We start from the raw sequence: 18,135 nt of genomic DNA, 5'->3' as shown, positions 1-18,135 counted from the left end.
CTATACAGAGTTAGGAAAAAACTATGACGGTACATAATGATGCAGGACTTGAACATATGACACTGGATGTACATGGGGAGAGCTGCCATATAGTAAGGTTAACAAGATCAGAAACTGAATCTGATTCTAGGAGAACACATTAAACACAAGCAAAGCAGGCAAACTGAAAATAAAAACACTAGCTAAGGGAACGTCTCTGGTACCACTACCACCCCCAGGACGCTGGCCTCCTTCCACTTTTCCCTCCACCTACCCCCCCCTCCATGCCCATCTCTTCATCATCTTACAGCCTGCCTGTTCAAACAACAATGCAACAGTGTGAAGAGAGAAAGGAGGCTGACTTTCTTTCCTGTCCTATCTCCGAGTCCTGCCGATTGGTGGGATCTAAGCCAGCACAGTGGGAGAGCAGCTCATAAACGGTGCACAAATACCAGGACACACACAAACTCATGCATTACCAGACAGACACTAGGACACAAGTTTGCACAATCTCTCTCAGACACGCTCCTACTTGGTCACACTCTGATGGCACACAAAGGCTACGCTTGTGTGGCCCCAGGCAGCAAGAGCATACCAAGAGGCCTGGTGGTGTGTGTGTGTGTGTGGTCATTATGAAAAACTGCAGACTGTGTTGGTATGGGTGGACCGACATGGCAATGGAATACAAATTATACAATGCAGCTCTCAAACTGTCCAGTAAAACTATTAAAGAAGTATTTTAAGTCAGGATGGCAGCTCTTCCAAGTGAGGAGACTATCCTGTAGGACACCAGAATGGTTAATATGACCAAGAATAGGAATTTATAAATCAAATATATTTCTTCTCAGTAGGAGCATGTTGCTGTTTATTTTTGTTCTGTGGTTCTTTCTGAGAAAGAACATGTTTGGAAACTGTAGATTTACTGGAGCTTATCAGCAGCTGCAGGTTGATTTAACAGAGACATCTGCTGGTTGTTTGTACTGTCTGAACTGCTGAATGAAGCAATGAAGGTAAGCTCATTTGCACTGACTGAAACTACCGCGCTGCAGCATATCCCAATGCAACTTCATACCAACTATAAGCAGAAAGCACATTTTTCCTCTGATATTACAATTGTTCACCACAATTCTTCAATTTCTCCTCTTAACTATTTTTTATCTTTGCACAATCGGAAGTTAATGAATCAGAGGTTGATGCTTATGATTAGAGATGAGCTCGGTGAAAACAAAAAGATACATTCACGTTTTTAAATGATTCATTATTCTGTTATTTTTTGTTATCAAGAAGTTATCACTCGTAAGAGGTTTGGGAGCATTGGGAGTTTAAAAGTGGCACAGTGGCTTGGTTATTAATGGTGCTACCTGCCGCAAGCTAGCATGTTAGCTTTTAACTACATACTGTATATGGGTTGGTTATAATAAGGTGTGCTAACAATGCTAACGCTGCAATGTGAGAATATTGTTTTGGTTGTGTAACAGTACCTGGTGAAGAAAAATGACATTGCAATTGTCAGGCTATGCATTTTATGGGTTGCCTAATGAAAATGCAGTTTCTTTCCACGGGTGTAGCATGCAAACAGCATCTTTGTCTGTTGAATCATCTTGGAGACACAATCTTTATGCATTGTATTACCTGCTTTAGATTTTAATCCCAACCGTTTTGACTTTGCCTGTTTGGGCTCAGTTTGGACTCAACCCTCTGATTCCTATTTGTAAAGCCTCAGCGTACAGCATGTTTACACAAGAAAAAAACATCAAACATTTATATGTCAAAGATTACATCTGTGTCATATAAAAATCACACTTCTTTGCTGTGACAAGGACTTACTTCACAGATAGTGAAGTGTTGACACTGCATTAAATTAACATTGATTATTAAATAAATACAGCAGGGGAATTATTTAAGATTTTGTTGATTATTTTAATGTTTACCTGCACATTAGTACCTCTCTTGGAGTTAATGAAGCATCAGTAATGTCTGCTGTGGGGACCTGCAGAAAGAGCCAAGACGCCTGAAGTTATAAACCTAAATGCTGATGGTAATGCCCCATCCCCATGACAGCCACTGTCTAAAACCTACTGCAACTAAACTCCTCAAGAGGTTTCTGTGTGCTGGAAAGTGTTTCGAAGTATGGTTTGCTCTAACATAAACTTGTTTGTTCTTTTTATGAAGCAAAGCCTTTGTTAATTGATGTGGAACTAGCTGTGGCCTTTAAATGTGTTGTTATCAATAATATGTTCATGGCACTGTATAGTTTGTCAGTCTGCATGTTGGCAATGTGTTCTAAGTGCAGGAAAATGAGCGATGAGTGGCACATATACATTGTGACTGTGTTAAAATGAGCAGCTATTTGAATGATGTAATACTGATTATACAGATATTGTTTTGTATGTGTTTTTGCAAATGTATGCGTGATCACTGACTGAGAGTGTGTGCTGTTCCACTGTAGTATTGTTTGTATGGAGGAAAGAGTGAGTGGCATAAAAAGATTTGAGTAACAAATAAAGCTTCAGTAAAAAAATGTGTTTATTCAATTTGTTTTAAGTTTGAATTGTCTGATACAAAAACATTTAAGTTATATAAGTATATAATTAATGATAATGAGGAATTATAAACCATTACAAAGACAAACATTTCTATTCTGACAACAAACAAGTAAAACCTCTATTTAAAAATTCTAGGTGTCAGAGAGTCCTATTTGTTTTCTGTCTGTTAGTGATTCTCCATCTGCGACGCCTGTCCCATGCTGTTTATTCTCAGATAATACTCTCAAAGTGGCTGACTCTCTGTCCCTTGTGTCAGCTGTCCGTTCCCCTCTGACACGGATATGCCTGTGTGTGTGCGCCTGCTGTGTTTTGATACAACCTGACCGCCAGAGAACTAATGACAACCAGGGGAAGAAGAAAATGTGATAAAGATGACAACTAGCAGCAACAAAATATACTTAAATTCCTGCAAATTCCTTTTTTTTTTTACACAGTATGAGACTGATTGCCAACTGATTGAACAATGTGGAGAAATACAGGTGGTTATATGGCCCTAAGAATAGTTCAACACAACCAATTCAGTAACAGGTGGGCTTGTGGAGGGACTAAGTAAGGTAGATCAAATACATATTTAATTTTCAAATATTAAATATTTGACTTTTTTTTAACTAATGTGTGTATAGAGAAGTCAGACTTGAAAACCTTGCATCATTGTGACATTCTGTCAATAAATAAAATGCACCGCTTTCTCTGTACACACAGTTTAACAGTGAGTCTACTGCCTTCTGGAGCTAGAGCAATGAAATGCAGAGTATCTTGTTTGGCCAAAAAGCAAAAGCTCATTTTATTTCTACTCTTTATCAAATAAACAATATCACTTTCCCTGCTTGATGCAATAATGAAAGACAATTTCATTTGTTCATTGTTTGCAACTATAATGACCAATCGTGTGCTTGTTTTTGCTACTTAAAAAATGCTGCCTGGATTCAGTTTGCATTTACCTGTACTACTCATCATCTATGTAAAAGGTGTTTCTATATCGCTGCAGTAAAGTCTATATATAGAGACAAATGTGGTGATAACACATGTACATGAGCATATTACCAAAATGCATGTTCAAAAAAAGTCCACCCCAGGCCAGATGTTTGCAGCCAGGTGATTTTGATTTAATTAAGAGCCAATAAAAGAAAACAGAAACAGATCCCTATTCTCTACTCCATTTTTTCTCTATATTATATTCCCCCTAAGTAATCATTTTAATTTATCACTTCTTACATATGTACAGAACACATCCTGAATGTATACTTTAAAATACAAAAAATGTAAAACTCATTAACATAGTACTAACAGTAATCAACGATGATTGTTTAACACCGTGAACTATGTCACAAAATAAAGTCATGCATACTGCCACACTACAGATGAAAGTGCTGCAAAGAGACAAGAACACAGACATCAGGTTTTAAACCCATGTCATGCAGATTTGATCCCATTGCTTTCAACTTGATTTACCCTCATTGCTTAAGGGAGAAAAATTACTGTACGTGCATGTCTGTGCAGCGGAGAATAGATGTGTTAAAGTTGTGTACATTTATAATTTGTAAGACTTTTGTGACTTTTATGTTTTAACTTGAGTTTGATTACCTAAAAACCTGTGCTACTTTTAGGCTATAGCACCAGTCAAAGCCCAGTGGGTAAACTCAAATCCCATGATTAAACCCAAGGCCTTATTTCTTACTTCCTGCAAAGTTGATTTGAGTTTTGATGCAACAGCAGCCTTTCATTGAAAACGAGCACACTAGAGGAAATCACCAAAGTCGGGAGGCTTTGTCCTCTGAGGACCATGAATGTCTGTACAAAATGTCATGGCAATCTTCTAATACTTGAGATATTTAATTCAAAGTGGTGGATCAACTGGCCAACAAGATTTTAACATGCAACCCCAAAATTGATAGTTTTATGGTAGTTTAAAGAAGAAGTTCTTTTGGATGATAAAAAATACACAACAGACTGTGTCAAATAAGACGGGCCATATGGTGTCCAAATACTGGACCATGTTCTAAATAAACTACAGGACAGCAATATATACTGTAGACTGAAATGTCTCTGGCTAATGACTCCTGCCTGTCCATATAAAGCTTCCAAATCTTCTGGAACCAAAGCAGGTCCATTCAAACACTGAAAGCAAAAAGAATTTCAAAATAAGTAAATGAACCAGTTTACAGCATACAACTATATCAGCAGATATAAATGAAGGTCCTTAAAGTTTGCACTCACAACCTACAACATATTGTATTTCACACACCAAACACGCAACCCATGAAGAATATTTCAATGTGGGGTTTTTTAAGTCATCTTTGATTTAACATAATAAAATTACACCGATTCAAGATAATGTATCAACTCTGATATTTTGTGAACTGTAGATCTCTTTTGCTTTCCTCCCAATGACACAAATAGGTTTAGTGATGCAGTGCAAAGTGAATTAAGGAAAACTGCCCCCAAATTACAGCATTTTGACACAGATTATATTTTCTTACCGTGACTATGCACAAAAGACAGACTTAAAGCACTGAGACAGGTAATTCCAATAAATAATTCCAAGTAATGATCCAATGAACGGATGACAATTCCTACTTTTACTTAAAACTATTATTATGATCACATTTTGCCAGTCAAGCAGTTTTCTCATCACATTCTGCTTCCTGTAGGAGCCACACACTGTCCAAATCTCCACACTGCATTTGCCAGTTCACATCCCAGTAGAGGGCTCTGTTACCTCTGCAAGGCTACACAAAATAAAACAATCATATTTTAAACTATGTTTATCATTATCTGTCTAAAAAGGAAAACACAGGAGATTCCTTGTATGATTCCTTATATGCCATAAAATATATATTTATATCACAGCAGTCAGAAATCTGATCTTTTTCTTTTGAATGTTAAAACTGGATTCCTCACCTCCAGTGATTTGTATCCTTCAGTAATGCATACTTTTAGAACATACTCAAGTTTTTTTTAGGATTCTTACACAATAAACATGTACAATAGGTTTTTTTATTAGCAGTGCATGCAAGGTGGAAATCGAGCAATCAGATCAAAAATCCTAACTACATAAATATGTTCAATTCTTTTCTTCATTGTTATCACTGTTTAGGATCACTGTTACCCACATAATAAATAACCAGAACAATCGTATACAGGGTGAAAGTCTTCAGAGTATGCTTCATAAGTTTAGTTATGGACTGTAACATAGAGCGATCGGTTGCAAAGTCCTTCCTGTTAAAGAATTCTGCTGGAAATATACTAACAAAAGGTGTGCTGACAAATATCTATTCTTAACATTGTCCTTTGAGATAAAGATAATATACAGTGTGAACATACATAAATACAAGTCTGAATATTATAACAAAAATAAATACATTTTCTGCAATCCATTCAGTGACACGTGGCTGCTTCCTTTCATTTTAACTTCCAAAACAGATTCAACGCCATAAACAGGCTTCAGTTCTGCTGTTGAGATGCGCAACCACGACTCTTAGGAATTAGAAAATCAGTGACTGCTAAATTAAGACTTGGATGGACTGTAGTGTCTTATCATCCCAAATACAGTAGATCCTTTCTGCCTTCATGTTTCATGGCTGGCTGATGCTGCAGATTACTTGGTTTGCATATCAAATTAAGAACAATAATTTAGAAAAATAACTATAGTGAGTAAGGGATCAATTATAGCCAGAGAAACTCAACTAGCCATTGATGGGCTGGAACACTAAACAGGAAAAGCTTTAAAAGATGTATAACTGCAAGTGTGTGGCAGCATCGAGGTAAAAACTGAACTCAACTGAAAGAAACTAGCAACTTCCTCTCAATTTCAGCCAGCAGAGGGCAGTAGAGAAGAGACAATATAATATAATTGTAGGTATAGAGTTTAGTTGTGCGTTTGTGTTAGAAAGCAGTAAGAGCTTTCCACAGAATGGGAACAGGGTATCAATCATCTCATTTTCTGTCCAATTGAAAATATCCACTGGGCTTACCATGCATGGGAGAGGTGTGTGATAAATCAAACGGTATTGGAACTAGAGGGACGGAGCAAATGGGACAGAGGTCTCAGGTGGTTCAGTGTTGGCATTTCTTATCTTTCTGCCGCAGCTCCTCGGTCTCTTCCTCCCTCTGCCTCTCTGTGTTTGTCTCCTTCCTGCTTAGAGGAAAGTAACAAACTGCTCTTTGAAAGATTTTGTTGAACGCCACCTACCTATTCCAGTATACATGGGAGACATTTGGTGCATGTTATTGCTTTGGGTGATCATCACACATCATATAATATATAATATAATAAAGTCACACAAACAAAAAAATAAATAATCTAAAGAAGTAAAGGCGCAGCTAGCAGGTGTAACATTTAACCACCCGATTCTCACTAAAGCAGCTGACTGGTTGTCGAGTGTGAATGAGGCGGGACTTTTTAAGACTGTGACATCATCAAAAGGCAGAAATGCTTGTAAAACTGAAGAATAATGTAGTTGACGTGGAAGGGTGCATGCAAAAGTGACCCTTTCCTTGGCTCATCACTCTTAAAAACTGATTAGGACTCAGCTTAACACTGCTGAATTGAGCCATTGGCATGTCTCTTTGTTCAGTCTTCCTCTATTAGTTATCACAATTTCTGCCAATATACAAGAAACCTTCAACATCAAAATGCCATGTATGGGAATTTTTTCTGAATAAGCTCTAAGTGTTTTTATTTTTTCCTTTGCATTGGTACCAAAGTTAGTTGTGATATTTTAGGGAGCCCTCAAACTGTCAACTACCTTTACCTAGCTTCTACTCATGTAGAGTCAGAGGTTTATATATTCAACAGACTCCGAGCAGAGGAGAGAAAGAGGCCACTGCAGTGTGTTTTAGATGGAAAGTTTGAGATAAATGAGTTTCAGCCTGTGTCAGTCAGTCAAGACAAGGTGAGGTTACGGCGCAATAGTTGGAGTAGCAGCGGTCAAATGAATCAACCATTTCTTGTCTCTTCAAGAGATGATCAGGTCCCTGTGCTTAAGTTTAAAGTCTACAATCAAATATCTAAAATCCTCTTCAGAATACCTTTGATAGTTTGACTGGGCCTTGCAAAGTAAAGTACCCGGTGATTAGACTGTAACAGGTTCAATGACATTTCCATACACTCCAGTCCACCAGACAACGGCAATCAGTCCCAGTTTAAAGTATTCTAATGGATTCCAAAAAAGTATTTGTCTCTGGCGAGATGTCATTTTCAGTTTTTGCTGTTCTCTGTTGGAGCAGGTGGTGGTTGTGTTTTCTCCTTCGCCTCCATCTGGCCTTCTTTCTTCTTCTTCTTCTCATCATCGTCCTTGAAGAAAAAAAGTGGAAACATGCCGAGGATACAGCCGATGGCAACACCAATGGCTTTGCCCTGCACAGAGGAAAATGGAAGTAAGAAAATATTACTGACCAAATCAATTTAAATAATCCACACGAAGAAAGTTCAGTTCAAAAGTTTTACAGCTCTGTCATTTCCAGTAAATAAGAGTGTTAATGAAGCTGTCCTTTTTTATTTTACTTTTGGTTTGTTTGACTAATTATCCAGACCAGTTGGGACTAAATTCACCAATAAACAAGAAAGCTTTATCATCATTTAATTGCACAATTGTATTCACAGAGCAACTGGCCTGTAGACTGTAAGATTGAACAGGCAAAAACTGCAGGGAAAGATTGACATTGATTTCCCATTACACTTTGATATGTATTCTATTGTATATATACACATAGTTCTAAGAAAATAAAACAGCTATTCCCCAACATGTCAGGGCAACTGCCATGATCTTTCACAACCAGGAAAGAGCCTTTTAGTGCTAGATTAATCACTCAACCTTATTACAGCTAATTACATTTCACTCTTCAGCAGTCACAGCATATTAACAATCATTCAGGTCTAATTTTCTCGCACAATGACAGAGTGTGACCCAAAAGGGCACAACCCAGAGTCTTGTGTTTCTGTTGTCACTTTACAAAACTCCTGAACTGGTTTGATGTTTACGATGCATTAAACAACGAACTGAATTTAATATCCACTCTGACTGTGGACTGACATGTTGAATGTTTATTAGTCTGATGGCTTTTGTCTTTCACACACGCTAAAAAGTGGGACAAGCATTTCAGTCCCTGTTATTCTAAAAAAGTGACAGGAACGGTTAGAGAGCAGAGTTGGGGTTAAGGCTCGTGGGTTTTAGTGAGGTATGATGATACCAACCGCATGGGAGCTGACTCTGGTCTGCCACATGTCAGCCTGTTTGGGGCTTAAGTCAGGAATCTGCATTCCCAGCCGATACGCCAAGGCTTCCACATAACCTGCCAGCCTAAAGAGAGGAAGAGACAGACAGAAGAAAGAAGAAACTGAATGTGAGTTACCACTGATTTGGTGATTTGAAGATCAAAAGACGTAAAAACCAGGCTGGTTTTGTGGCTCAGACTAGTTAGCAGCACATGTTCCTGAAACAACAGTGTTTAGTTTTAACGGATGTTAAAACGTGGTTCGACTACCTACGAAGATAGAATGAATAACACAACTACTGCGACTGATTAAATAAATCCATCAATCAATGCAGAGCATAGCACAACCTCTGTAAAAGACCTTATGTTGGCTTTTGACAGTGTGGTTATTTGGAGGGGGGGGGAAATGAAAGCTTCTGACGGCAGTCAGATTACTTAGCATCACATGCTATTGCTATGACTGCTTGTTTTTTGTTTTAACACTAAAATGTGGTATTGTATAACCCATTTCTGAAATACATTGTAAGTTGTTTATAACCAAGTAAAATCCAGAGACTACGGTAAAGGAGGCATAGTACAACGACTGCTAAATAAATCAATTAATAAATCTATTATAATCTTTTTTTATCATTAAAAACGATTAAGGTGCTTTGAGAAGCAGATAGTGAATTATCCATCACTTTGTCAAGTGAACAATTTTGACATTTGACAAGATGGAAAGCCTGTTCAAGCAGAGCAAGAGAGACATGGTAGACATAAGGTTATTAATAGCGACATGTGAATCAGTTATAGACAGAAGTTAAATCCTTGGCTCTAAGCTTCCCATTTTATTCAAATGTAAAGAAAAAGAAAGGAATATTATTCACATCCTGCAAACATGACCACAATGACTTATGGGAATAAAATGCATCACTAAAACAAATGTGGTACACACATTCACAGGCACATTAAAATTGTGTTCAGCCTGTAATTTATAACCACTTTTTCATGATTTTTTTGTTCCAGTTTGTTCCACATTATATGTCATGATCCATTAAGCCACCCACGAAACAAAACTAGCATAGCAAAGTAAACGACAAAAGTAATCGATAATAACAACAAAACAAAGTAAATCAGAAGATGAATGTTCCGGTCCGCGCCTTGTTGATGCCATCTGTTATAAAACCAGTAGGATGTTAAATATCATCTCTAATAACTGAGAGAGAGAGTGTAATGGGAAAATTACAAAGAGAGAGAGAGAGAGAGAGAGAGAGAGAGAGACTCCAGTGTGTATAAATGAGAAGCACTCCTCAGTGCCTTAAACATATAACATAACAAAGACAGAATGCAGCAGATAAAGAATAGTGTTGTTCAAATAATAATAAGAGTGTATGTATCATTAAAACTTATCAATCATCCAAAACTGTTTTAGTTCAATTGAAAAGTTGTATGTTTTGTCTGATGTGTTGTCATGAATAACACTATGTGTAGATAAGTTCTGTGTAACTGATTAATACTCAGGGCCACAATTTATTTTCTGTACCCTATGAGTAGATATACAACTATTACACAAATCTATTAAAATACAGAATAAATCAGTTTGTATTCCTTATGAATAGATTTTAGTTTGGGGGAAACCTCTTCCAACACCTGCGTCCATAAAGCTAGACATCGGCCTGATAGCTTGAAGAGCTTTTGTGCAAGTTCATCACTGAAATGACCAACAACCAGAGATGGGTCCAAAAGTGAACTACAGAAATATTATAATTTACCTAAAGAGCAGAGCGAGAAGGAGAACATGGTCAATACTTCCCTCTTTGGGGATAAAAGTCACATGTTTTATATCAACATGAACAATAATTTGGGCAAGTAAGGAAAAAAACAAGAAGACTAAAAATGTGTCACATATAACAAAGAAAAAAAGTATAATGCAAAGAAGTAACCGTCCAACTGAAGATGGTGATTAAAAAACAGCTAATGTTAACTGTCTCATTTTGCGTAGATTGCAACATCTACTATATGAAAAACTCTTGTTTGTCTCTCAGTTCCAATTATTTCAGAGCTGTATAGAGTAGTTGTAGTAGTAGTAAACAGAGATGGGAAGTAACGAAGTACAAATAGTTAAATAAGTACAAAGTTACTGTACTCAAGTAGATTTTTCAGATATTTTTACTTTATTTTTGTGCCGACTTTTTACTTTTACTCCTTACATTTTTAACATGAATATCGGTACTTTCTACTCCTTACATTTTACTAAATTGGCTCGTTACTTTAGTTTCAAATAATTTCAGTGGAGTAACCATTATTATTTTTTGCATCAACAATACTGAATTCAATCTAATTGGATGGAAATATACGTTGTTATAATGTGCTGCAAATTGTGCCAACCGAAACACCACGAACTGCTGACTTTCAAGAATTTACCATTGAATAAAAAAAAAAAACAGAGGTAAATGCATCTTTTTGTTGTTATCAAAAGCTATTTGTTGTTTGTTTCCGTAACTTTATTAAGTTTACGTTAATGGTCAGTTACATTTGTTCTCCTGCTGGCAATGACGATGCCTTGGTTCGCTAGCATTTAGTTAAGTAAGCCAAGTAACGTTAAGGTTAGCAAGCGTTAAGGTTAGCAAACTAGCTGATACAATATCTGCAAGTATAGCTTTATATTAAAAAGGAATTCAGTAACTTGATTTAGTGTAACAGTGCTGCAGTAACGTTAACGTTACTCAAGGCCGTTCTTGTTTTCGAGACCAATTAAGTTAACGATAACGTTACTTGGTCTTGTCTCAAATCGACTTTATTTTGGCTAATGTTAACGTTAATGTCTCAAACCTCTCAGACGTAAGTTAGAGGACTCATGTTTGAATTCTCACAGAATCACAATTGAATTCTTATCTTGCTACTCAGTCAGAATCGTATTAACCTGGAGTCTCTGTCACAATAATCATATATGTGATATTTTAGGCCTTTTGGCAGACATCCATTTAAAATATAGGCAATGGCATATAAAGAGCCTTTTTTCCATGTCCACTGAAGTTTCTCAGCTTGCACTCTAGTAACATTTGTGTGGTCCAGGTAGCTTTGCATAAAAAAATGGTTGTCATTCGCAAGGCTACTTTTACTTTTATACTTTAAGTAAATTTCCAAGCCTGTACCTTGTTACTTTTACTTGAGTAAAGAAGTTAAATCAGTACTTCTACTTTTACCAGAGTATTTTTTAACACAAGTATCTGTACTTCTACTTGATTACGGTAAGTGAGTACTTTTGCCATCTATGGTAGTAAATTGGCTTTATGATGTAAATGGTGATCTCTGTGGTCAACGCTGGCTGATATACAGGACCTGATAAATCTGTGGCCCTGTATTCAGTCCCGCCCACACAGACACACACACACACACACACACACACACACACACACACACACACACACACACACACACACACACACACACACACACACACACACACACACACACACACACACACACACACACACACACACACACACACACACACACACAACACTACACTACACTGACACATTTCGCCCAGTATCTCTACACTGGTGTATAACCCTACCCCAAATTTGGTATATGTCAGTCAGTTAGTTAGTTACTCTAGTTAATTTGATTTGATTGATTGATAGTCTTGTTTAAGGATATGCATCATAATAAAAGCATTTTGTAAGATCACCATAGCCGCAATGCCAAATCGGGCCAAGGGTGTGAAGTGAAGGCGACAATGGCCCCTTCCCTACTTCCTTCCGCCCTTGCTTGGACCACACCCATCTTCATCTTGATCTTAACTACAAAAGTTTTGTGACTGCATCTTGCACGGTTATGATGCTATCGCGGTGACAAAAATTTGGCCGCAGACAGACCGACATATAAACACCTCTTCTAGCAAAGTACTCAAAATTGCCATTGTGGTAGTTCCCACTACAGTACATTTTACCATGATGACACACACAAACTCACAAGGTGAAAAAAACAATACCAGCATTGCTTTCGTGCCAGGTTAATATGAAAGTTTAAAGTAATTTTTTCACCCAGGGCCTTTGGGGCCTCAGAGGGTCTGGGGCTCGAGGCACCTGCCCAATTAACACAGTAATAGTGTTATGACCAAAATAACAACTGAAACTGAAAGTTTTTGGAGAGCTGCTGAGCAAAAAAATATAGAGCAGGTCAATCAGCTCTAGTGTGAGAAATGAAATTCAGACTAATATTTTGACCCAGGTCTGGTTCAGTCACTGGCACTAATGGATCCTCAGTTCACTGCACACACAAATAAGCTGCAGCTGGAGCTGTCGAGTCAGGGGAGTGATAAGTAGCAAGTTGCTTATTTGAGAGAAAGATGAGGAGACAAGGAGAGGAAGCCAGTGTGTGTGTGTGTGTGTGTGTGTGTATGTGTGTGTTAAGCTGCATGTGTGTGTGCCTGACAGCAATAGCCTTTAATCACAGGAGAGCAGAAATATTTTTTTAAGAGAGACCTTTTTCAGTTTTTCTCATTACAGAAGATGAACTATTAAGCTAATTATCCAAACGGCTCATGAGGACAATACTTATACAACAGACAATTATGATATATAGACATATAATAGAATTATGATTCTATGATATGCAAACTCATCAATCCAAAATACTGACACTCATAGTCATTCACTTTCTTTACATTTTTCAGGTGCATACCTTGATGGAACAATAATACAGACACTCCTGCCTTTGAGTCAAATCCAGCCTAAATATTGCACATATTTGCAACAGCAGAAGACAAAAGGAATAAGGAATGCATCAGAAAATAGAAAACCTGTGTGGGCACTAACAAACGTGTGTTCTACCGCGTTGGATTTTGATAGTTAAAAGGGCACAGCAGCTCTCATATGGTTGGTGTTATCACTGTCTTATGCAGAGCAGTGGCGTAAAATAAATGAGCTACAGTTAATGATAAATATGGTATGTTTCCAAAAGGGTGGTTAGATTAATGGGATGGGTTATAGAAATCCTCCTTCGACAGGATAATGCCACGATTTAAACAAGCCCCCGCCCTATTGAGGTATCCTAGAGCATAACACTGAATCCCTTCTGGTCTGTAAAGGCTCTGACACAGTAACCCGACGGCAGAAAAGGCCTGCGTCCCCGAGTTGGTAAAAAAAAGTGCCTCGGAACACACCGAAGTGACAGCGACTTCAGCGTACGTTCTGCGCATGCGCGAGACGTAATACGTTTGGAACACAATCTCATATTTTACAAAAATAGTTCACTGAAACGTGTTTCTGAAAACATTTTAAGCGAGAAATAGGCCATGCAGTTGCTGAATCCGTCTTCTTTTCAGATCGACAAAGGTCAGTTTAAAAGATTTTCGTCAGATTTTGAGAGACTCTAGTCACGCTCATCCCGCTCGTCATTTCCGGGTTAGGACTCCACCAATCAGATTGGTTATTGAGTCTGACTGCCTGCCTTCCGATTCAACATGTAAAATCGGCCCAAATGAAGGCCGACGGCTCCTCCGACTGACGACGGCACGGAACACACCAAACAGACTTGAGTCACTGACCTCGCCAGACTGTCCGATGGCCGATAATCGGGTTGGTGTGTCAGGGCCTTAAGAGATCTCAGCTTTAAACCTCCTTAGAGAAAGGCAAGCAAACTAGACTTTCCCTCAGGGGATCAATTAAGTATCACCCTCTGTTAAACCTGACAAATGTACAAGTAAAAAAACACATACATCAATCATCCATTCATTAATTGCCTTTATCTGCTTTTCATGATAAAAGGTCATGGAATATGCTCTTACTTATCCCAATAGGTGTAAGGCAGAAATACAGACATGACATCCACAGTCAAGGAAGAGGAATCAAATTTGGGACCCCATTTTTTATTCCCTAGAGCCAGCAAATATGTTTCCAAGTTTTTTTTTTTTTTTTTTTTTTTATTTCTAACTTGTCCAGAATGCAATAATGCTTTACTGGCTGCTTTGTCTGCCCCAGATAGCTACTAATGCATTATGTCCACAAGGAACACAACAACAGTAGCTGAGACTAAGCTGTGCAGGAGGAGCATCTGTAACAACTGGCTGAACGGTCAGAATGACTCATGAGCTAAATTATGGGCTTCAACGAGGGTGATCTGTCAACACACACACACACACACACACACACACACACACACACACACACACACACACACACACACACACACACACACACTCACACACACACAGAGGAAAATCTTACAAATGCACCCAAGCAAGCAAAGCCTACACATGAAAAAGTAACACTCAAAACACATATGTGGATATAGTTGCACAGATTGGTCACTACAGGCAGACTACAATTATATACAAGCGTGGGGAGTCAGAGCAGCAGAGCTCAGTCCCTGTCTTTTAGTTGAGGAAGACGGACGTTGAGTGGAGGATTTACAAACAATCATTGCAAGGTATAATCACTACAGTATTGACAAAAGAGACTCCACAGGCCCAGGCTGAAGCAGCAGCTACATCTACAGTATTTGTGCTGTTTGACTACATGATCACACTACGCTAATCACACTTAGCAGAGAAGCTGGTTTATTTTGACTTTGACTGGCTGTTGTTAGGAATCAGCTGGCTAATGTACACATCCTCTCCTACTAGTCCTCCCTGCACTTACCACAGTGTTTCCTGTCTCTATCCATCAACTTGTATTACAGATGCACAAATTACATTTAATTATCTATAACAAATTTAAAAGAGTCACTGTTTGAAAGTCAAGACATATATTTATATTATTATACTTGCTTTGATGTCCAAAATGTTTATGTATTGTGAAATACCGCTGCCCTCAGACAGGTTTATAGAATGATGTGTCTGCAAAATGTTGGTTTACATTTAGAGAAATAGAAAATGCCGGTGAAAAGGTTTTGCATTCACCTACTGAAGTTGTACGGTAACCAGTCTTATTTAAAAGGTACAACACACAGGGTTTCTGTGTCAGAACTATTTACACTATTTACTCTTTTATTGAATATGAATGCATATGAAGGTTTTCTGACAGATCAATTTCTTTGCAAGCAAATACACTAAAGGAAGATGAGGTTCACACTAAGCATGTTAGCAGCATTTTAAAGAGTCTCTAGAGCTTTTAATTTGGCTCATTTAGGCAGGCAAGAACAATTCTAACTGATCGTCACATCCAGACTGCCTGAAAATGGGGATCTTGATCCTTTTCCAAGTGAATTTAAGTTTTTTTAATGAGATATTCCAAGCCAACTGCATGAAACAACCTTTAAAATATGCAAATTCATGGGACTCATTATTCTGTTTGTTTTTTTAACATTTGTTGTTAGCAAAGACACTCAATAGGTTGAGAACAGATTACATGCTAAAGCTGCATTAAGTAGTCCATTAATGGATATGTCATTAACAGAAAATATTCAATCAAATAAGCAATGATTTTAATACTTTATTATTCGTTTAATTCATTTTTTAACCAAAAAGGGCCAAGCATTAATTGGTTTCACCTTATCCAAATTGAAGATTGCTGATCTTCCTAGTTTATTAAGACAGCAAACTGAATATCTTTCGGTTTTAGTGTTTGTTCAGAAAACAATAGTTGAAGCCCTATTTCATTCATGCTAAGCTGACTCGGCCATGCCACCACCTATCTCTTAACTGGTGGAGTATAAGTCGGTCCAAACAGCTATTCACTTGCAATTGGGCAGTTTGGAGCTGAACAAACTAAATACCAAAACTGCAGCAACTTTACAGTAAAGAGGCACCTGGGGTATCCTCATCTGTCAGCTTCAGATAAAAAGGTACCCACAGTAAGTCCACTGCGCGTCCTCAGCTCTTAACTGCTACTAAAGTGCCACTAACTCCCAGAGTAATCTAAAGCACAGTGTGTGTGTGTGTGTGTGTGTGCACTTAAGCCATTCCCCTTTGAAACAAAGCTGTAATGCAAATGTTGCAGCGAAGGACACCTGCAGGAGCTCCACTGACAAACAGCCTTCACACTCACTGGTGTAAATCCATCACAAGAAAACAAAAACTCTCTCTTGTCTGGTCTAATCGAGTCTTACCTTGACAAACTGGCCACAACGGCTCTACTTTCCAACATGATTGAGTGGCAAACACAGATGCACAACTGTGTGTGTGTGTGTGTGTGTGTGTGTGTGTGTCCACTGAGAGCGTTTACAAAAGGCCAGAATGACGTATAATCCATCACACTAAAACGGTGCAAAGGCATCAGTCTTTAAAGTTGTCTTTCTACCCGACTGTCCTACTTGTCTGTCCGACTGTCCTACTTGTCTGTTTTGCTGACTCTCTCTCTGTATTTAAATGAGAAAGAGTAATTCAGTTCAGTTTATTTATGAAAGGGGACAGTGCAAATTAATAAAAAGCATGATTTTAAAAGCCAGAATTGGCCAAAAAGATATTTTTCATCTTATTTTTATGTTAAAAAAGGCTTTTTAAAATACAAAGAAACAAAAAGGAAGATGACACAAGTAAAACAAAACTTAGCACAAAACATCACAGAAGTAGAAAACAACAGAACAAAGCACAACGCAGAACTAAGCACAAAACAGGACACAACACAGAAGCAGAAAGATATACAACAGAGCAAAGCAACAGAGTATAGGGTAAAAAAATTAGAACAGACCCAGCTGTTAAGAACAATTAAAGCAGTAGTAAACTAGGAGGAAACAATAAGTAAAATTCATATATGTTGACTTTTCAAACTAACAGAATGCATGCATTATAAATAATTTAGTGCTGACATGTACAGTGACCATCCAGTGTTTTAGCTGCTTAGTAAAAGACGTATATGTGTTTAATGGTCTGATGTGGTTTGGGATTGAATTCCACTCTCTTGGCCCTCTGATGGAGTGGAATAACACAGTCTCCTCTTGAGTTGAGTAATGACATGTTATATGACTAATAATCTCTAAAATACAACCAATAGGCTGCTGGTGACACATGTTTGGAGGCCTCTTCTATTACTGTAAGTATTATGGTTGGCGGATTAGGAAGCTGATTTTGGTCCCTGAAGTGGATAACAGTCATGAATCTGCTGACTGAACATGATGAGGCATTGCAATCATTTGAAAGGATCCAAGACACAAACATGTTTTTTTCAGGCTAAAATGTATTTCTTATGGATCATTATACTTTTATTGACCAAACCTGATCACATGCTGCACACAACTGTGGCAGGCGTCTGGGATAAGACCCGGCAGTCATTGTTCTGATTCAGTTTTACTTCATCATTTAAGAGCAGGGATCTACAACAGGGGGTCTGCGACCTCTAGAGGGTCCTCCAAGTCATTGCAGGGGGGCCGCCAAATTATTATTAAATACTTTTTTTGTACGTTTCTTTCCCCAGTAAAATTTAAATATGTCTGTAAATATCAACATGAATCCAACATATTAGCAAAGATA

The 18,135-nt window shown here is 38.0% G+C and overlaps 1 protein-coding gene across 1 annotated transcript in view; it reads right to left on the bottom strand.

Moving 5' to 3' along the window:
* Positions 1-5,506: 5,506 nt before the first annotated feature.
* Positions 5,507-18,135, bottom strand: part of LOC114557310 (transmembrane protein 65) — a 42,422-nt gene continuing 29,793 nt past the window's right edge. Inside the window, exons 7-8 of the mRNA XM_028580732.1 lie at positions 8,722-8,827; positions 5,507-7,884 (exon numbers count right to left, since the gene is read on the bottom strand). Of these exons, the coding sequence (XP_028436533.1) occupies positions 7,726-7,884; positions 8,722-8,827 (265 nt within the window). The 3' untranslated portion in view covers positions 5,507-7,725. The remainder of the gene's footprint in view (positions 7,885-8,721; positions 8,828-18,135) is intronic.

The sequence above is a fragment of the Perca flavescens genome, chromosome 6 (genome assembly GCF_004354835.1).
Source record: "Perca flavescens isolate YP-PL-M2 chromosome 6, PFLA_1.0, whole genome shotgun sequence".
Taxonomy (NCBI): domain Eukaryota; kingdom Metazoa; phylum Chordata; class Actinopteri; order Perciformes; family Percidae; genus Perca; species Perca flavescens.
Note: the sequence above shows the minus strand (reverse complement) of the source record. Positions and strands in the feature narration are given on the sequence as shown.